General features: G+C 36.0%; 1 protein-coding gene across 2 annotated transcripts in view; it reads left to right on the top strand.

The window, feature by feature from the left end:
* The window catches only part of ajap1 (adherens junctions associated protein 1), a 79927-nt gene extending 58931 nt beyond the window's left edge, over nucleotides 1-20996 (top strand). For both annotated transcript variants that reach the window (XM_089119659.1, XM_039680965.2), the window contains exons 3-6: nucleotides 12727-12814; nucleotides 14590-14832; nucleotides 15811-15933; nucleotides 17202-20996. In XM_089119659.1, coding sequence (XP_088975785.1) covers nucleotides 12727-12814; nucleotides 14590-14832; nucleotides 15811-15883 — 404 coding nt within the window. In that variant the 3' untranslated portion in view covers nucleotides 15884-15933; nucleotides 17202-20996. The remainder of the gene's footprint in view (nucleotides 1-12726; nucleotides 12815-14589; nucleotides 14833-15810; nucleotides 15934-17201) is intronic.
* The last annotated feature ends 1725 nt before the right edge of the window (nucleotides 20997-22721 follow it).

The raw sequence follows: 22721 nt of genomic DNA, 5'->3' as shown, positions 1-22721 counted from the left end.
TCTATTTTGCCACAAGGAAAAAAAAAAGGTAAGTCACTCGTCAGTGACTCCAACAAATAACAAGCAACCTGAGAATATTAAAACGTAATGGAACTGTAGATGGAAAAAAGAGCTTGCTGATAAACAAATCCCTGAACACAATCATCCATGTTTTCTTTTCTACGCTGTCCACATGGAAGTAGTAAAAAACATCAAATGCTGCATGGTGTCTCTTGAAGGTGTTATATTTGTCTCAAATGTCTTTCATATATATATATATATATATATATATATATACTGTATATATATAGTATGAAAGTGAGTTCTATGTAGTGCCCTTAAGGCATGCCATAATTATCCATCTCTCTCGAGCTACAGCTGAAACTGTCTGATGAAACGAAATACCTATCAAGGTGAAACTCCTCCGCTTCTTCATTCAGCGAGCACCCTGGGTACATCTAGCCCTTCGCAAACACCTGCACCAGTACTAAACTGCTTCTGACATGCAGAGTAATGGGGGGAAAATAAGCAATGGCCTGTGAATACAAAACTGGAGCATTAGACATGCGTACGAGCGGGTGTTCAGCTGAGTTTATGTCAGAGCAAGGGAGGTGCATGGAGGTCAGTAACTGTTCACATGATGCCAGATTTAAATCCAAATCCACATGCCAGATTTAAACACCAACAGCATCGACTCCTTTTATTATGGCATTAATGTTTTACCATTGCTGAAATTTTGGTATCATTTACTCATCTTTTGTTTCAAACCTGAAGGACTGTATCTTCTGTGGAACACAAAAGAAGACATTCTGAAAAAAAAAAAAAAAAAAAAACTATGTCCATGCAATGAAGTTCAATGGGGTCCAAAACAACATTAACTTTTGAATTTGTGATTATGGTACACTTTGGTTTAAATTCACATTCTCACTATTAGCATGCATATTACTGGGATATTGGCTGTTTATTAGCATATATTAATACCATATTCTGCATGACCATATTCTACATCTCTTAATCCTACCCAAACCAAAATTAAAGCAACCCCAAGGAACTTTTCCTCTGCAGTCGCCCAACATGTTGGAAGCAGAATTGTCTATTACCGCTGCTGTAAATTTAGCCTACCGCATTACTAGCATATGCTCTTTGAGGTGGACCCAGGGTGGACCCCATAAACCTCCATTATATGACTGACAGACAAGAACGGTTTGACCTAAAAATATCAAAATTGAAAATACTGTTTTAACAAAGACATATACATCTTGGATGGCCTTGAGGTAAGCTAAAACATATCAAAAAATTATTTCAAAGTGAACTATCCCTTTAACTCCTCGTTACCTTCTAACTCCATCACAGGAAGTCTCTGAGATTCGCTTTTGGGGGGAAAAGCTTATCAATATACGGTTCTTCCTTTCGGCCTAGCCTTATCTCCTCGTACCTTTACTAAATGTATGGATGCTGCCCTTGCTCCATTGAGACTTCAGGGGATCTGGTTTCGATATCATATAAATGACTGGCTCATTCTGGCTCAGTCAGAAGAACTGGCGATTCAACATCGAGATGTTGTTTTGCGTCATCTGAGGTGCTTGGGTTGACACCCAATGTGAAGAAAAGTTCTTTAACTCCTCTTCAGAGGACTACGTTCCTGGGAGTAGAGTGGGACTCAGTCACGATGCGAGCACAATTGTCTCCTGTTTGTATAAATACCATTTTAAACACAATAAAGAGTATTAGGTTAGGCTAGGCCATCACTGTCAAACACTTTCAAAGAGTTTTTCGGCCTCATGGCTGGAGGTTGACCTGTTCGCCAGTGGGCAGGTTTCTCCATTTTATAGCTTCTGCATCATCACCACGAGTTACAGTCGTAACCGGAGACGTTCTTTTTGTGCTCCGGAACTACCCGAAATCCGAAGTTACATAATACAAGTAAAAGCGATACAGACTACGACAGGCTATGGCAGACGTGTCATTTAACCTATTGTAAGGCGATGTACCATAACAAGGGTCTTGGAAATATATTATGAAGGTTGAAAAACTACATAGTGTCACTTTAACAACTACCTTACTAACTATTAAGCAGTATTAGGAGTTTATTGAGGCAAAAGTCACAATCAAAAGTTAGTTGATGCTAAGAATTGGACCCTAATCTAAAGTGTGACCATATAGTGAATTTATTTATGTAACCAGGGACAACAGATAGTTTCTATTCATTTTCATTATATCAAAAAGTGCAGCTTGGATATTCTGCAAAATACTTTGTTTTTGATCCACACGTCAAAAAAAAAATATATGACAGAAATTATTTCTTAGATGAAATATCTCATTAATTTTCTTTAAATAGCTGTCATCTGAGACAGTCTAGAAACCCTTCACTCAATTTAACGGTGAACTATATCAAGCTTTTCCCCAAGGACCATTGCTACTCAACTGTGTGCAATGCATCAAGTACGTGCTTCTCTCCATCAGCTCATTGCTGACTAGACTAGAATTTAGAGTCACGTATTATTGCTGCTGGTGACAGCCTTGACTTTGTGGGTCTGTTGATACAGCACAAGGAAGATTTTGTCGCTGCAGACCAAACATGATTCAGCTGTTTACCCATAAGTGTGTCTGTGTGTGTTTGTGATTGTCTATGTGCATTCAGAGAGGTCAAGATTTGGCTAGTTAGCTTAGTCCAGCTTGTAGGGGCTACATCATCTTGTTCTACAAAAAGCATATTTTTTTTCCATTGATGGTCAACCCAAAGTTGTCAGTTTTTTATGTATTTATTTTTTTGCAAGCAACATTTACATCACAAATAATTAATTATTTTGCTCATTGTGTTTCTGGAAAAGTGGAAAGTAAGTGAATTAGAAGTCAGCACCCATAAGCAAAGTTTCATATTTCAAGTGGCATACTTCCAGGGGTCATGTATCTGCTTAAATGAATAGAAATTCTAACAAATAGCTTTCTCCTGTTTTTATAAACGTCCTCAGTGCATACCTGTGTATGTGTGTGTCCTTTGTCTCATCTAAGATGCTAGCATTAACATGAAGATCACAGATGGAGCCGTCAGGTTAACAACGTGCGTGAGTTGATTAAAATGCCTTACAGTCCTGCTGTTCAGCACTGCATGCTTGTTATCACGTCCCCAGGCTCAAAGGTTAATTGAACATTTAATAAGGAAAAGTCAAAATTATGCCTTTATCCAAGCCATATTGTGCTTAAAAGTTAATGGATGGAAATTTTTTTTTTTTTTTAGTTAAAGCTCCAGCCCATAACATTTTTGGGTTAAAAATTATCAATTTCTTAGCAAGTATAACCAGCCAGTGTTCAAAACTCTCTCTGTGCCTTAGCTCGATTCAAAACGGTAAGCTTGTATTAATGTTTTTTTAATTCCAGTGGTACTGGTGGATTTCCACGGGAGATTCGAGCATGTCTTTGCATCATTACGTCACATCTGTACACATAAAGGAGGAGTCTCGGCTAGTAGGCTAAATTGCGAGTGAGGATGCTGGAGGTGAAGATTTATAGCGGAGAAGAAAAAAAAGAGGAGAGGAAAAACAAAGAGAAAAAAGTACAGACTGCAGCTTTAATTAGCAAATTAACTACTGTTTTTCGGCAAAGCAACGGTCCTCTGAGAAGTCTAATCCTGTCCGAATGTGAATGTCTGTGGTTGCTGATGTTGTATTATTCTAGGTATGCAAGTACAGCACGACCTTCTGTAACGTCCACATCTACAACACACACACTCCATGTTTGTCCCATCAGAATCGGTACATAGTAGTAAACCCGAGTGATAAGAACTGTTACTTAAAGTCGTATCACTATGGAACCGAGCAAATGAGTCGTTTAGAGTTCATTTGAACGGGCCGTAATTATAACCTTTGCAACGGATATAAATATCCAATCTATAGTGAAACACTATGTATTAGCAAGGTAACTTTAGATCGAACAGTACAAGACATTAAATGTGCAAACACAACACAAGACAATTATCATTTCAAATATATGGACAAGACTTTATTAGCTATTCTAAACACATAAAACTTCAATTTTTTGTCAGCAATAAGTCAAATAAATATGAAAGTCGTGTAAACTTAATTAGATATGGTGTAAATGTAGGCCAATTTAGCTCAAAAGGAAGGATTCATTGATTCACAATGAATCTTAACCGAATCACTATGGAACCGAGCAAATGAGTCGTTTAGAGTTCATTTGAACAGGCGTAATTATTATAACCTTTGCAACGGATATAAATATCCAATCTATAGTGGAACACTATGTATTAGCAAGGTAACTTTAGATCGAACAGTACAAGACATTAAATGTGCAAACACAACACAAGACAATTATCTTTTCAAATATATGGACAAGACTTTATTAGCTATTCTAAACACATAAAACTTCAATTTTTTTTGTCAGTAATAAGTCAAATAAATATGAAAGTCGTGTAAACTTAATTAGATATGGTGTAAATGTAACACAAAGTGACATTACTTAATAGGTTAATGACAAAATATGTTTAAATTTTTGTCAATATTGTCAAAAATGACAATAGTTTTAGATCTACGCTATGACTTTAGAAGACAACAAATGAAATGTTAAATAAAAAAAAATATATATATATATATATATATATATATGTCAAAAGCACTTTTACCTCCATTCACACTATTTGTAACATATTATGTCCAATGATCTTCTATTATGCCACTCCACCCTGGAAGTTATTATTCTGTTTACTGAAAGAAAGACAACATTTTAGGCCTACCAGATGACATTGTATTGTAGTTGCATACAGGGTTTGTGAGATGTTTTAAGGCACACTGACTTAAATTAAGATAAATTGCTTTAGTAATTGCTTTTAGTTTGATGTGTTCCAGTTTTATTAAAAGGTGACAATTTCCTAGTCAAAGGTGTGCTAAATTCACTCACAAGTCCTTGGGTTGCGTCTTACCTGCATTGTAATACGTGAACTATAATATTTTAGAAGTGCTGTCTTTCTCAACATTGTTCATTCAATAGGACCGTTCGGTTTCACCGAGGTAAACCTTTTAAAGATGTGATAAGCTCACAAGGCTGCTCTGACAGACAGCTGTGAAGTAGTTCCATCCAAGACAACTTCATTATCTGTTAAGTAATACAATCATAGAGTCTACTTTGACCAACCCTCTCTCATGCACTGTACAGAGCAATTGAATTATGCAGGGGAGCCTTTGACACTGGGAAAAGGCATTTAAAATAATTGCTTTGGATCCTCCATTTCTTTTTTTTTTTCCTCTCTCTTTTCTCTATTTCTCTCGGCCTTCTTGCAGTAAGGGTTTGGGAACGCTGTAGCTCAGTGGAAGTCAAGTGAGATTGACATCTTGACATCTACGTTAATTGGCAATCGTGAACCATCAGCAGGTGCAATGAGAGTTTTCCAGCTATCAGGTGGGGCATGTGGGAGGACAACAAACGGAGCCAAAGGGACAAGGTTAACACACGGAGGAGGAAAGACTTCAAACACTTTCTCCACCCTACAGCTCCAATGCATTCAAAATTAGAGCTGGAAATTTGCAGTTAGTGCTTGTCGGACCGTTGGCAAAGATTTTTATCCAGCCTGTTTCCACAAATGAATGAGAGAAGGGCACTCAGCAGGAGTCAACAGCTCTGCAAACAGAAAGCTGATGCAATCAAACGTAAAGCTTGATTCACAAAGAGCACAGGGATGTAACTGATGGAGATTTTGTCATTCTCACTGGTCTGTGAGAGGAGAACTGGTGCAGAAATAACTGTTGTTTTTTTTAAATAATAGGATTTACACATGAGAAAGCCTACTTGAATTACTATTCCTATTATCGCCCATGAATAAGTTACGATTTTGTTCATAAGTGGAACCCTCTCATTCACATCCATTTTTCGGTCTACACACTTTAAAAACTTAGTAATATTAGTAATATTCAGCGACCATTAAGCACATTCTGTTCCTCTGTTGAATTATGAATTCTGTTTCTCTGTTGAATTTCTGTTACATCACACTTGTTATGGGACATCACATTAAAGAAGATATTTTGAAGAATGTCTGTGAACTTCTGTTATGTTCCTCAGAAGAAAGACATTTCTAGAGGTTTAAAAAACATGAGGGTGATTAAATGATATCTTTGAGTTCATTATGTATAAAATATATTTAAAATATTTCTTAAATTAGAATGATTTCTGAAGTACTGAATTTTCAGCAGCCAATACTCCAGTTTTACTATTTGTTAGATAAATTATTTTTTTAATACTTATTTCAAACACTATTTGAATGGTAATGTGTATAAATTCTTGTATAGAAGATAAATGTTTACAAAAAGAAATATGCAGTTAAAGACGTTTTTAGGGCTGTCAAACAATTAATCGCATCCAAAATAAAAGTTTGTGTTTACATAATATATGTGGGTGTACTGTGTATAATTATCTTATGTAAAAACACACACATGCTTGTATATATTTTCATGTATATACTGTATATAGATTTATATATAATTTATATTATATATATAAATGTTTATATTTTATAAATAATATTTTTTCTTCAATATATATGTGTGTGTGTATATATATATATATATATATATATATATATATATACAAAATAATTATACACAGTGCACCAACATATATTATGTAAACACAAACTTTTATTTTGGATGTGATTAATCACGATTAATCATTTGACAGCCCTAGTTTTTTCTCTCACTAGAGATCATAATAAATCAAATATAAAAGCAGCTAAATGGTTAAAAAGCCCCCCAGCCTGTGAGTTAAAGGTCCACAAGATTCCCTCAATAACTATATCTGTCATTAGAAAGAAGGGTGCACGAGGGATTCTAAATTTGGCTTTCCTCTGCAAATCCACATATTACGGAAAATGCATAATTGCTTTTAGAAAATGATTTAAAAATAGGTTCCTAAACCCCAGAGATTCTAATATATGCATAGACTCATCATTTTTAACACACAGTGAAAGAGGACATTTTTAATAGCGAACAGTCATCACGGAACGGAAGAATGATTGCTCTTGCTGTCTGTCTTTCTTTCTCTCTGAGATTTCACTTATAATCAAATTACAACATTGCCATTAAAACTAAATCCACTTTTTAGATTACTGTGAAAAATCACCGGTGTTAGTGCTGGGATACGCACTGGATATAATTCCAAGGTGTGATTTTGGTGAGATTGGTGTAAAGTCAAATTTAAACTTGCCGTCCGCACAGCAGTTAATTTGAAGTTTGATGGATCTGGATATTCCTGCAAACAAATTCTGAAGTTACTTTTTTGGTTTTCATGTTGTTCCCTTTTGAATGTGAACTCAAAGCTGTTGTTTTGCCATGAGTACTCCTCCAGCCAAACCGCAACATGATTGAAAGCACTCAGTGAAGGCATCTCCTTTCCACTTCATCTCACTAGCCCTTTGCAGCCATCTGTAGCTGCAGATGCCAGGCCCGGGCTACACTAATAGAGCATTTAGCCACAGATCCACACAATGTCTCGCTCCAAACCTCTAAATGTCCTTTAGGTGGATAGAGGAGTGTCAGTCTCTGTGGTATCTGCTCTATGGGGTCCCAGCAGCATATACACATAACCTTCAGTTAAAATACTGCCCCGTGTGTATGTGTCTCTTTTGCATATATATTTTTTTCAAGGTCCTGTCTGCTGAAATTGTGCTATTTGGGTGTTATATTTGTCCTAGATTTTTTTTTTTTAACTCCTTTCTTTCCACTACTGTCCTAGTTTAATGCCAGTCTCTTGACATTTCACTTTGTTAGGCCTAATTTTGTCTGGACCAGTTTACTCTGGTATTATTGGACACTTTATTGGTCTTTGCTAATGTGTTTTGCACATCCTGGTTCTAAGGGCATAATTCAATGTATTTCCAAGTTAAACAGAATAGACAGCAGAATATAGTATCTTTTATGATTTGATTGGATTGTGAAAAATGTATTATTGATTGCAGGGATGTAGTGGAGGATAAACAGATTTACATTTATTTTGTAGTACAAAATATTTACTAACCTTTTTATCATAGTTTTTATTTTTTTCCAAACATAAGGTTACATTATTTGGTGGACATTGTTGACTAACTAATGTGATAATTTGTGAATTGTTTTACAAAAAATGCATCGTTTTGACAAACTAGTAACCTCTCCCATTTCAATTCCAAAAAAAAAAAAAAGAAAAAAAAAGCTGTTTGGATTTAAATAGGCAAATGCTTAAGACTAAGAGTCTATGATTGGATCTTTATTGTCAATAATGTATTGGAAATGTCTCCCTACATGGTTGTTTAAGAAATTAAAAGCTACACTCTCCATTAATTAGGCTGTTGCCAAACATATAACATGCTACAAACATATTAATCGCTGAAATAATTATCCAATCATAAACATTTATCATCTTAAGCATTTCTTGTCTTTCCCCCAATAATAATTGAAGAACAGATTGTGGAAAATGTTTTAATGCAAGTCAAATTCCAAAAGGGCCGAATGGATGGGATAAAGGGCAAGGTACTGAGGGAATATGCAGCTGGAGGGTGTTTTGACACAACTTTTACAGCTGTCTCTTAACTTAAATGTACTTGTACTTTAATGTACCACAGGTCTGGAATGAAAGTACCATCATCGCATTACCAAAAAAGGCTCATGCTAGGGTGCTTGAGGACTATAGACTAGTTGCTCTGTGCTCTGCAAGTGTATAGAGAGAGGTTTGTCAGCAACTCTCCCAGGCAATGACTGGTAAACTTGACCCTTTGCAATTTGCTTACAGAACTGGGAGTTGAGTTAAATATGCTACCATCACTCTGCTGGACAGGGCTGTAAAACATTTGGACTTGACAAATTCATGCATTAGGGTTTTATTTAAAGGGATACTCCACTTTTTTTGGAAATAGGCTCATTTTACAACTCCTTCAGAGTTAAACAGTTGAGTTTTACCATTTTCGAATACATTCAGCCGATTTTCCGATATTTAGAAGAATATCAGTAACCAGACAGTTTCTGGTCTCATTGACTTCCATAGTAGGAATACTATGGTAGTCAATGAGACCAGAAACTCTCTGGTTTCTGAATATATATATATATATACATGTTTTTTTTTTTTTACTAAAAAGTCTTAACATACAGTAAATTGACTAGTTTTATCATAGGAATGAACCTAAACTGTATTGATGAATAATTAAATTAACTTCTCTTGTCGTTTCAGTTTGATGGGTGAAATCTTTTACATTCAACTATTCATTAAATAAAATATTTTTTTCTTTTTATCCATGCAACTTTCAGCATAAAAGAAAGGTCATGACTGAGAAAGTTATTGCATTTTGATGAAAGATTTTGAAAACAAACATTTTGCTTTAGAATAACATGCACTGATGGAAGTCAATTAGACAAATGTTTATTAAGAAAGCATATACAGGCAGTTTTGGATTTTATGTTGCATTTGAATCGACACCACCAAAAACACATTCTAAATTCATTTATTTATTTATTTTTGAATCAAGTTATGTAGTTACAGAATCAACTAACTGGGGCTAACTATGCTAATGCTAATCAGCCAGACTCTTCAAAATAACTTAAACAACTCTCCAGAAAAAGTGTAATAGTTCAGCTTGTTCTAGTAGAGACATTTAGCAGTATCTCTGGGTGTAAGAGCTGCACGTCTTTGGTGAGTTTGAGAAGTATAGTGCCTCTGAGGGTTGGTCTCTTTTGTCCTGTTATTGGCAAGGCGCCCAGGGAAACAAAGGCTCACCCCGAGCACCTGAAGCAAGGTGACTCCATCACTAGCAGAGTTAGGAAGGAGGGTGTCTGGTACCACAGCACCAGCCTGTGTTCCTCTTTTGACACTTTCCCTGATTGGAATTGGTGTGCCTATCTCTCTCATTGCAGGGCCAGGTGAGACAAGGTGATATACGTCCTGTTCTCTGAGCCTGGGTCGGAGTAATAAGAATATAATGGAGATACATTTGCATTCGTCTACTCTGGTATTATAAAGCTCTATATTACACAAATGTGATGGGTTCGGTGTGACAGAAGGGAGGGGGGGGGGGGGGGGGGGTTGAATCTTTCGAACTGAAATCAATACATAAAACAACAGACCTAGAAGCCAACGAGCGTTTTGACTCAAAGCAAGGTCGAGGACGGAGAGCTCGTCTCATAAAATTTCACAGATGCATAAACACCTGAATTTATCACCCGGTACACTCTCTCAATTTAACCTGCTGCCTTCCATTTCAGAGCAAGAGGGACAGAGGGGGAGAGAGGGAAATTTAAATAGCTGTCCGATATGTTTATGTGTTGGTGTCGCTGGGGGACTCCATGCCAAGGAGCAGTGTTCAAGCCAGGGACTGAGATAAAATTAATCCAGCTCTGACCCGAACGCAGGACACAGGGAGGGAAAGTGAGGCAAGCATTTCCCAGATGCATCTGCATGCTTCCATCACTCAATAGTGCCAGCTAAGCAATCAGGAAGGGTCAGAAGCTACACTCGGGTCATGGCTTGCCATTTCAGATGCTTTGATAGGTGCCGTTCAGTGCATTCAGCTTATTGACTATAGCCATATTCTTATACATACATGTTTTCTATTTCTATTTTTCACAAAAGGTTCATCCTGACAGCAAACTTCACAGACTTCACTGATCGAATGCAAGGGAGCGTAGTATTTCTGACTGAAATACCCAATATGATTATTCTTGCTTAAAATAATTTGCTCTGAGAAAAACAAACGTTTATGATTCTTACATGTTTCGTTCGTCATGATAATCTTCACAAATGGACCCAATGTCTATGAACTTTGCAGCCTAAATACAATTGGCAGAAGTAAAAAGCTAATAGAAGTAAAAAGCTAAAATGTAGTTCATTTATAGCATTTAGCCATTTGAAAGCAATCACCAGGGGGTATTACTGATGTATTTTATGTCGTAGAATAAAACATGAAAAAATCTTGAGCTTGTGTTAACCACAGAACTTATTTTAAGAATTTAAACAAAAACTGCTTCAGTAAATCTATTGACTTCTGGATGATCGAATCGGAAGTAAAACGCGATGTGAAATTTACTCCATTAACTAAGCCATTCCATTGACATTTATTTGCATTTCTTGTTCAGTTACAATAACATAATTGAAGCACCTTGATTGTAAGTCTAATAAGTGTTTTTTTTACATACAGTTCATTCTCTTTGACTTAGATATACATTTATATATACATTTATTAATTTTTTTTTTATTATGCTTGCTGTAAGACTAGTTAATATGAGGAGTTTGCAATTTTCATACATTCTAAAAATGTATGAAGGCTTGTTGGCCTTCAGGGCTAATGTAATCTGTCAGAACTGGCCCAGATGCAACGTCACATTCACACATGCATGTACAGGTGTGTAAACGTGCACACGTGCACCAAAGGCGTTGCACAAAACTCTCTCTTTCTCTCTCCTTTGTTTATCTGTTGTTTATGTCCCTCTCTCTCTCTCTCTCTCTCTCTCTCTCTCTCTCTGGTATTGATTATTCAACCAGAACTTGATGGACTCAGCACCCCACAGGTCTCTAGGGTTAAGTAAATCAGTCCAGTGTGGGGTTTTTTGTAGAGCAACACAGTATAGCGCAACTTGACCCTTCCTGCCAGAACTGAGACATGCCTGTAATTGACTCTAAAATTGAGACACGCCTAACACAAGGGCACTAGAAAGAGAAATGATGTGCATCTTGACAAATGCACACACATAGCACAGGCACTTGTGCTACCCTGTTAGATAAAAAATATCTTGTTTAAGATATGATAGATAAATTATACATGTATATATTGCATTTAAGACTATATTGCATTTAGTCTGTCAATTAATATGAGATCATAAAAACTGCATACCTAATAATTGTAAAATATTCGTATAAAAGAATTCGTAATGTACAGAGGTGGTATAAAAATATTTGCAGTAAATGTCTTTCAATAAAATATCAAAAACACAAAATGAGTAGACAAATGTAACCAAGATAACATTATAAAAGAACTTGCATAGCAAATTAATGCACTATTCTATATTCGGGTTGACACTTAATCCTGTGGTAAGCTTCTGTGCCAGGTGTAGTAAGGTTGTTATAACTCTGAAATGGTTCTGTGAATAAATTAACGTTGGAACTGTGAAACCCCTTTTGGTGCTGCAAACTAACCACTTAAATAAATGCACCAAGCTGTAATGCATTCTCATATACCAGATACTTTAATATGGATGCTGCTGTTCCTCACAGACACAAACACTTTAATATGGATGGAGAAATCCATAAAATTGCTTCCTTCACTCTTATCAGCTCCAGCAAGAAATGGAAGTCGTGGCACTCTTTATATATAAAAGTCTGTAACTGCGGCTCCCCGCGGGGTCTCATTTCTATCCATTCAGGGGTGACGAAGTGAGAAAGACAGTGTAGCTCATAGTTCTTGTGACACTCTTTATTCTGGAACAGAGAGTTCTTGTTCTGCATTAATTGTTGTTTGCTGACCTTTAGCCAGCCGGTGTGATTGCCATCTTCTCCCTGTTGCTTTCAGTCAAGCTGTTTCATAGTCCAGACATTGTGAAATGGTCAAAAATGACTGTCATGGTGGCAGACAGGGCTTACAAAAAGCTATGGTGGCGCAGAGAGAGCAGTGCATGTTAAGATGCAGTATCAGTGTTATTGCAATCAAATACCTTACAAAAGGCACTGGCGCTCATGTTAGTTGCCATGGAGACGGTGATAACTATGCTCTTTGTTTTTCCTTCTTAGGTCTGGCTGTTCACCAGATCATCACCATCACTGTGTCCCTCATTATGATCGTCGCAGCCTTGATCACTACTCTTGTCCTTAAAAACTGGTAGGAAACATTCTTTTCTTTCAGCAGTTTGCCTATGACTTTTCTGTCTGTCTGTCTCTCCCTATTCCTGTCCCTCTATCTGTTTATCATCTTTTTTCAATCTGTCCTTCTCTATCCTTCTGTCTGTCAATGTGGACAGTGACCCCTCATTGCACCAAACAATGCAGACACAATCGTTTTTTCCCCTAAACTCGGTGAGCTTCCTCCTTAGGCAGCATTTTATGGCACCTAAGACAATTTCTTCTTTTGACAATTTTGTCAAATCTTTTGACAATAATTATAAACTGTACTGTTCATTACGAGAAATCAATTGAGAGTCGAGTCACTTGCTGTCTATGTTAAGTGTTTCCGATCAGTCATAGCCCTTTTCACACATACAGTCTTAACTGGTAAATAACCTGGTAAATAAAAATAAAAATAGTTTATTACATAAATCAGGTAACAGTTCATGCTTACATGTACAATTTAGTTCTAATCCAAATAACACGCGCTGCTGAGTGAACAATCGGCAATCAAGTGGATTCAACAGAAGTGCTCTTTCTCTCGTCAGTTAATGTAAATAATAAGCTACATGCCGTGTTTTACTTTATTTGCCATTGACATCCAACTGAACTACAAACTTTCCACTGGCATCTGTGAAAACTAGGCACTCAATCTACTGCTCGTTTTTTTTCGAGCACCACAGTAAGATAAATTTACTTAATAGACTTAATTTTTATCCCCATTATACTCTCTCCTGTCAGTGTTTCTTTGTCTGGACACAAACACTGTACACATGCCGCCTGGTATCGGAGCATATTTACGAGTACATGAGTAGGGTTGGGTATCGAGAATCGAGTATCGATTGGAACCGAGACTAACTTTTCGTTTTTCCCGGAATCGTTCAAAAGTAAAAAATCCGATTCCTAGTTTCGATATTCACAGTCCGCCGAGCGGAAGAAGAAACCGCTGAACAACACCAACGAAGAAGCGTCTACCGGAAGTGTTGGCATAACCGCGCGAGTCGAACATGAGTACCTTACGTCGGCGATCCAAAGTGTGGCTTCACTTTTCTAAAAATAACGAAATCTCGGCAAAATGCAAAATTTGTGACAAAAGGAGTATTTTTACAGAAGGAGTATTTCCTTCAGAAAGACCGTTGGTTAGCAAGGTTAGCAAAACTTTTTTGACCCTGCCTCTTAAAAGAATCGGAATCGAGAATCGTTAGGAACCGGAATCGAAACAAGGAATCGGAATCAGAATCGTTCAAATTCAAACGATACCCAACCCTATACATGAGCCCGATACCGGTACTGGTATCGCTGCATCCCTAATTCTGTGTGATCATCCCCTTACGTCTGTCACTCAGAAGTAAAAAAAAAAAAAAAGAAGAAGAAACTAAAGTGCTTCACCTCATCTTGGTGGAAGGTTTAAAGGTAATTTACGATCATTGAATTCAGAGTTTGCCAGTATTTAGGTATTGGTGTGTGAATGGTATCTTACCAGTAAAAAGAGAGAACACCGTTGCTTGTGTGAACAGCACATTTGTGTATTTACTTGAGCAGTCATTCTGATAATTTTACGTTCATTTACCGGGATTTTTGTGTGATGGGGCTTATGTGGTTCCATTTCAATTAGGATACCTATTTTTGGAATTCACAGCAAGGCAGCTCACTAGGTTTTTGGAACAGAGCTAATATGTCTGTGTCTGTCTCCCCAGTTCATGTTAAATGTAGGACAGCGGTTCAAGGTATGATTTTATTTTGGCTTTGTGAATTTGGTGCGTGTTTTTGTAGTTGTGCACAGTCCGGGAATGGCCGACACAGCAGCCATCAGAGAAAGATCAACCAGCAGGAGGAGAGCTGTCAAAATCTGACCGACTTCACGCCTGCCCGCGTGCCCAGTAAGGTGGACATCTTCACCGCCTACAACGACAGTTTACAGTGCTCACACGAGTGCGTGCGGTCCGGCATACCGGTGTACACGGACGAGATGATCCAGCACACACCTATCTACAAGACCTCCTACAATGGAAACAGGCAAGAGGACATGATTCATATATATACAGTAGGAGCCGCTGATCAAGTTGTTTGGCCAGCGAGTCGACTGCATTGACAGCCCTGTCCGTACTTTCTTACAGGGTTTGGCTTCCTGATAGCTTAGAGTGTTTAGTGCTGACAGAAATAATGTTCATTCTGAAAACTTGACCATATTATGCACAAATGTATAAATTGCGGTTTAAAGTGCACAGCATATTTGACCCTGACAGTTTATCATTTTTAAACTAAATTTCACAATCCAAGTCACTTAATTTATTTCAATTATTTTTTATATATATATAATTAGTCTTTCATGTTTTAACATTGGGACTTTTAAATATCGAACTTATAGACAGATTGCATGTTAAAACCTTCTCAGAAAAGTTAAATTCATCCTCTTTAATGCACCTCCACTGCAGCCAATCACACACAGACAAACCCTTGGCATTGCATATTGTCTCATGCTGCATGAGCTATTTTTGAGCTGTTCATGACAGCTTGTCAAGTTGAAATTTTTTTTTTTTTTAAATGCAGTGGTCTCAGAAGCCATGCATTCACTGTTTTTGAATGTGTCTTTGTTTGAAAATATATAGTTTCATATATTTCTTTGCTACAATCGTCAATAATAGAATAGTTTAGTCTTTAATGTGCATTTTGGAAATAACCAGTTTAATCTGCCAGAGACTCATTATTTTTCAGATAAGCATGTTGAGACGGTTGTGTAGTCTTGTTTTTTGTCCTTCCATTGCCCTCGCCTTTATAAAAGACTGTGTATGGGCTTAAATTGTATGAAAAATTCCAGTGCTGCTTCATTTAATACTGTATGCTTCAGAATACAAAACCTAGATGAGAGGGTTTAGTGGAAATGTAACTGTGGGCGCTTTTGTCTGTGGTATAATGCCAATTTAAAAAAGAGAGTCTTGAATCAAGGAGTGGGACAGAGCAGGATTGAAGAGCTGATCTGTCTGTCTATTTCAGACCGTCGCCCACTGAAAGGCAGCTAATCCCTGTGGCCTTTGTGTCTGAGAAATGGTTCGAGATCTCCTGTTGAGGCCCTTTTACTACCTTTGGGTTGAGCCCACGTCTTCAGTTTGTGCCCTGGTACGTACTATACTTCGTTTGGCTCTAAAATTCACATGGTGTTATTTTGGCATGGTTTTCCAGTGCTTGTGTACTTTCTAGAAATTCACAGTTCGTCTGGGTTCAAAAAGAATACTTCACTAGTAATAGAATTTAAATGAGTTGCAGGCTTGTACTGAACTCATATACTTTCAAAAATGTTATCCTCTATACATCAACAGCAGAAATATTAGGTGATGTGAGGATATAAAATGGTAGCACCATTATATTAGGTGACATGAACTAACAATGAACCACAGTAATTTATTTTACAGAATTAATTGGTAACGATAACAACAAGCTACCATTAGTTTGCGTTAACAAACAATAACAGTGAGCAATACATATGTTACAGTATTTAATAATCGTTGTAAATATTATTTATAAATAAATACAACTGCTGACTGTTGGTTACCTTAGGTTGAATAATAATATTAAAATATACAACTTTTGATTTTAATAATGTATTAGTAAATGTTGAAATTAAGATCTATAGAAGTATTGTTCATTGTTAGTGTACTAATAGTTGACTAATAATAAAAAAGAACCTTTTTGTAAAGTCACGTTACCAATTAATTAATCTAGTTTAATGCTAATTTCTACATGTACTGATATATTTTTTAACATTTCAAGTTGTAACATGTATGTTAATGCATTATGTAGATATATTTTTAGAGTAGTTTATTGACAAAGTTATACACTAAAGTCTTGTTTGTTCACCCAAAAATCCTGTCATTTAATTACTCACCCTCATGTCATTCCAAACCTGTAAGATCTTCAGAAAACAAATAAAGATATTTTTGATGAAATCTGAGAGCTTTCTATCATTTCATAGACAGTTACACAACTAGCTCCGTTTATCACAACTGATGTGTGAGATGATGAATGTTTATATGTTAATATAAGCCTAAATTCAATCAGTTCATCATATAAAGCGATCCGGTTTTAGAAAATTTGGACTAAGCCACTCAATTCAACTGGATTAGTTTTACGATCTCTTTTGGAAGCGTCAAACTGTCAGTTGCGTAGGCTGTCAATGGAGGGACAGAAAGCTCTCAGATTTCATCAAAATAAGATCTTCATTTGTGTTTTGAAGATGAAAAAAAAAATCCGAACCCAATCTTACGGGTTTGGAGCGACATGATGAGGGTGAGCATTAATGACTCGACAGTATTAAATCCTTTCCCTTTAAAAAGTGATATCAGTTTAATATTCAAACTCAACTAAAATTTAATCTTCTGTACTTTCAGGATCTTGTTGGAAAATCTGTGAATCAAACACAAAAAGACTAAAACACAATAAAGCAAAACAATACAAGAATACAAGAACAACAACGACAAGCAATCAGAGATGGGAACTGAGAGGAACTGGCAGTTTTGTACAAATGTTGGATCTCTCTAGAAACGGACTGAAGATGTTTATTTTTCTAGACTGATGCAGTGCTATGGAACCACTCCCAAATTATTTTCCATAGACATGAGGTCATTTTAGAGATGATATAGAGCTGATATATTATATACGTGTATTACTGCACATGTGGGTGTGCGGGAGTGGAGTTCGGCTGCAGAGAGGCCGCGGGGACGCTCTCTGACACGACACGTCTGCTTGTGTGGAGAAAACACTCTCCTGAACTTTGTGCCAATAATGCCATTATGTGCCACTACATATATAGATGGGACGCTTTCAGTTTCGTGGAAAATTACTGACACAACATCAAGTAATTTCAGTGACTGTCTCCCAATATCAATCTGTCATCCGTTTTTGTATAAAAAGTATGAATATGTATTTGAAATATGTTTTGAAATAGCTGAGGAATCGTGTTACAAATGTCCAAAAAATATTTATATGGAGCACTAGTCATTTAGATGGAAAAAAAAAGGGTAAAAATGAACCAGTGAGGAATAGTACAATACCCAGGTTTTAATTTCACTACATTGTTACTAGCCCCCGTTTTAAAGGAATAGTCTCTATTTTTATACAAACGAGGTTACTAATGAGTCAGACAGACCTAATTTATCTGGACTGTTAATCTGCGAGTGGAAGTTCAAAGAAATGTTAAAGGGTTTTTGTTTTTTTTTTCTTTCTTTTTTTTAATTTTAATTTTTTTTAATGCTACCAAACAGTGTGTGGATGCCAGATTCAGTATTCATTCAAAGCTTATTTGATTTGAAAAAGCCATGCTCCAGATGCTTGTTGAGTTTCTGTTTTTTATCACTGATGAGAAATGACATGTACTGGTTAATCATGTTTACGGACTCACAGACCCTCAGAGAGCCGTTAGTTTGAGGGTCGATCCTAATTAACACAGTCAGTTACCTATTAGAACATTACAAAATAGCTAATAAACCTCAACATTTTAATTTTAAAGCTTAATTTTAAAAAAAGACAACATTAAACAGTTGTCAGCTTTGTGCATAGATTTAAAAAGAACAACATTTGTGTGTCTAGTAATTTGTGCCAACTTGATTTGATTTAATTCGTTTACCTCTATATTGGAATCTGAAACAAAATCATGAATGTCCCTTTCTTTGTGTGCTTCTTGTCGTTCTACTTTTTAATTCAACCTAATAGTTTATTATTTATTGTTTTTTCACAGTTTGATTTATTTGAGGAGAACTGACTGAAAGGCAAATATTCCATCAGCAGAAACAGTAACATCTAGTGCCAATCATTTTAATAGCAATCAAAAATGCAGTACAAACAGCTCGAAACTTGCCAATCAGTTTCAATTATTGATGAAGCCAGTGGAAATAATGACAATTTGGAGTTGTGTGTACGCGTGCGTGCGTGTGTGTGCGTGTCTGAGATCACAACACTCTACACATCACTAGACCAAAGAGCTCTATTGTTGCTAGCAGTATTCTGTACATAAGTATAGAAAATAAGACGGAGGATAACTATATAATTTTATCCCAAAAACAGATGTTTAATGGTTACAATTACATATTGTACAATGGTTACAATTACATATTGTACAAAGGCAAACACTGTGAAAGAGGAAAATAGTTGTTTGCAATAGTCTGTCACTGAAAGTGAAACGTCTTGGAGTAAATTTAATCATAGGTTTTCAGATGTTACTCAAAATGTTTATAACCAGTAGAGAGTTGTGATTCCTGTTTTCATATTCAGAAGACAGCAATACATATACAGTTATGTCAACCCCCAAGCCACCTCAATTGTTCATAATGAATTGACCAGTTTCATGTGAACCACACTGGCCAATCAGTTTAGATATTTAATTATCACATATCATAAAGAACACTAAAGCTCTGTATTATGTACATGTGTAAATGTGTTTTTATATATATTTACCTTTATTCTATCTTGTGTGATTTTTTTTTTTTTTTGTAAGCTTTCTTTTTTCACAGGATCAGTGGAAAAAGCTTTGAAAAATGTTTTTGTTTACATTGCATAAGTCGCTGCAGACGTTACAGACGTTGTGCCAAGCCTCAAAAACACTTGTTTCTGCTGTAGCTGTAGTTGTCTTAATAATTAGGATATTCCAGGTCATTTGCGTCACATTTTAGTACTAGGAATCTTCATGGGAGATGGAAAACGGCTCCAAATCATCTCAGTCGACAGCTCAATAAATTGAATATCAATTAAAGAAAAAAGAAAAGAAAACAATAAACCTGAACAGAAGACAGGCCCATGTGACTGCCATGCAAGAGAAGATTTGTGCTGTGAGTCTGATAAACATGTCTGGAGTTTGACTGAGTGTGGAATGTTAATTTGCTCTTCAGTCTTGACACAGAGCTCAGAATCAGTTGAATTATATTCAGCTGGATAAAAGGATAATTGACTGTGCTAAGCCCCGCCTTAAACACTACTGATCTATTCTACCTTAGCAACTGTTGCCATTTGCCATAATAAGACAAGCATTTGCTCTACTTTAAGTTTATTGAAGTGTGATGGATAGTTTTAAATGCAATTTTAGGGAATTAAAAGATATAATATAGAATGTCCATGTATTATATTATATTATATTATTTTATATTATATTATATTAAAACATGAGTCATTTAGCCTTGACTTTGCCTAGATTTCATAGCATTATTACATAATTAAATAGATGCTTATGGGTTTAGTTAACCAAAAAATGAAAATTCTGTCATTAATTACTCTCCCTCATGTTGTTCCAAACTCAAATTTCCAAAGCAATAGTTTCTCATTAGAATATTTGGACTATATGGCTCAATTAATATGGATTAGTTTTATGATCTCTTTATACATTTTTGAAGCGTCAAAGTGGTAGTTATGTAGCTGTTTATGGAGGGACAGAAAGCTCTCAGATTTCGTCATAAAGATCTTCAAAGATCTAACGAACGTCTTATGGGTTTGGAACAACATGAAGGTGACTTTTTATTTATTTAACTGCAAGTCATAATTTTTATGTAATTCTCCAATCACTTCCTATGGTAGGTTCTGTAAGGCTTGTCTTAACAGCAACTAGTAACAAAGGGGGCGGAGCTTAGTGACATTTACGTCAAATGACATTTTGCATCTGTGCGTTACACCTGAATGTGGTTTCTCATTCATTTAGAGTTCATCAGAACGTTCTCTGAATTATACCTGCTGAATCCAGTGCAATATATATATTTTTCTTATTTAGAAGCATTTTTTCCCCATATATATGGGGAAAAAATGCTTCTAAATAAGAGCCCTCCTCATTGTTGACATGTAAATCACGCACTGCTTATTGTAAAGGCTTATTTTGTCGTGTTGTAATTTTTTGTTTTCATGTTGTACTATACTCAGGCATCATCTATCTATGAACATGTTATTTTATAAAAGACAAGTATTTAATGTTTACGAACAGGAATCTGGCTTTGTTTCTGTTAGATTTTTTATTAATATTATTATTATTATTAGCAACGCACATTTGCAGAGTCATGTTTCACGATGACAGGTTTCTTATGGTGCGGAACGTACTCCCAACCCCCCTAGGAAAAAAAAAAAAAAAAAAAAAAAAAAGCCCAGGGCTGTCAGGAGAGATTGTGCCAAATTCCTCCTTGCGTGACAGAGATCCGTAAAAAGAGCTTAAACATAGAAACCGGAAACTCTTTGCCGAGGCTTAGTCAGGGAGTATCTGAGATGGTCTTTGGCTTTTGATTTGCTGCAGGTACAATTTATTACATTGCTCCATATTCCAGTCACACACAACCTGACACATGTCCTGTTGTTGCCATAGAAATAAAAAACTTTGTACTTTGTGTACCTTAACTTTTTTATATTTGTGTCTAATATATCGATGAGTACCTCTTTTGCTTTTATATAAGATCTATGAATATAGTACACAACACAATAAACAAGAAAACACACATGAAAACATACGGATGCTGTATGAACTAACAGTCTCTGTGTCGAAATAGTGCTGTGTACTTTTATTTTGTGTCTTTGAGTCTCTCTCTTTCTCTTTTTGTAGGTATTGGTAAAGTTACATTTCCAGGTGACATTGATTTTGATTCTTGTTCTAAAGCTCTCTGTGTTTTGGCCACTGTAAATGCAGCTGTCATCAGAATGAATCTGTACATTTAGTACTCTCTCTCAAGTTGCTATTAATAAGATGTTAAAATGAAATGGGCTGTCTTTCTATAAACACCATCAAATGTTTGTAAAATGATTATGGGGTGTTATTTGGACTGGGAAAATATTGAAAATAAAAGTCATTCAAAAAACAAAATCGACGTATGCTGGCATATTACTGCTGATTGTTTAGTGAAAATGTTTATTTCAGGTTCCACACATCCAGCGCTATTTGCGCAAATTGCATTTCATGAGCAAGATTGTTGGGCGCTTCGAACACTTCGTCTTTTCTGACTGAGCCAGATGAGATTGCTTTCCAGACATCTTTGTATTATTTTGCTAAACCATCAGGACTAGTCCCACAGCAGCACCAGACATGGAAAAAGTCGAACCAGGTTTTAACCAGATGGACCGCTGTATGATTTCCCACAAAATATGACGTTGTCTTGCCATTTATCAAAAGACTAGGCCTAATGAGCAGCATTTTTCTGGTGATGATCAAGATGAAAATGAAAACACTCCATCATGCTCCGAGGAACAACAGGAGGCTGAGAGACAGAATGAGATTGTGCCATGAAATCAACACAACAGAGTGCCCAAATATTGTCCATAATGATGGATAGCCCAATAAGCAGGTGCTTTACGAAAAGTTGCTCATTAAAGTCAATGAAAGTGGCAGACGATAAGTTCAACGCAGATCAGATTAGCCTCATCTGAATCAAACTGATTTAATTTGATTCTATGTTACGAATTCTGAAAAAACAAACCTGCAGAATCTACTCAAAGTTGAGGTCATTTGGGTAGATGTGTTGAGTAAAGATTAAATTAAACGGCTCCGACAACACTAAAATAAATTAGGTGAAGGCTACCATTTGTCAATACATTATACCAATAATTTGAGTAAAATCACAATGGTAACCACAAAACCTAACATGGTAACCAGATAATCTTTTAAATGTCAGATATAACTATATATAATAAACTAGGGCTGCATGTCAAACGATTAATTGCGATTAATCGCATCCAAAATAAAAGTTTGTGTTTTACATGATATATATGGATGCACTGTGTATAATTATTTTATATATGTAAATGCACACACATGCTTGTATATATTTAAGAAATATTTTCATGTATATTCAGTATATAGATTTATATATCATTTATATTGTATATAAATAGTTTATATATAAAAATAATATTTTTTTCTTAAATATACATGCATGTGTGTGTATTTATATATA

The sequence above is a fragment of the Pimephales promelas genome, chromosome 14 (genome assembly GCF_988280905.1).
Source record: "Pimephales promelas chromosome 14, fPimPro1.hap1.1, whole genome shotgun sequence".
Classification (NCBI taxonomy): domain Eukaryota; kingdom Metazoa; phylum Chordata; class Actinopteri; order Cypriniformes; family Leuciscidae; genus Pimephales; species Pimephales promelas.
Note: the sequence above shows the minus strand (reverse complement) of the source record. Positions and strands in the feature narration are given on the sequence as shown.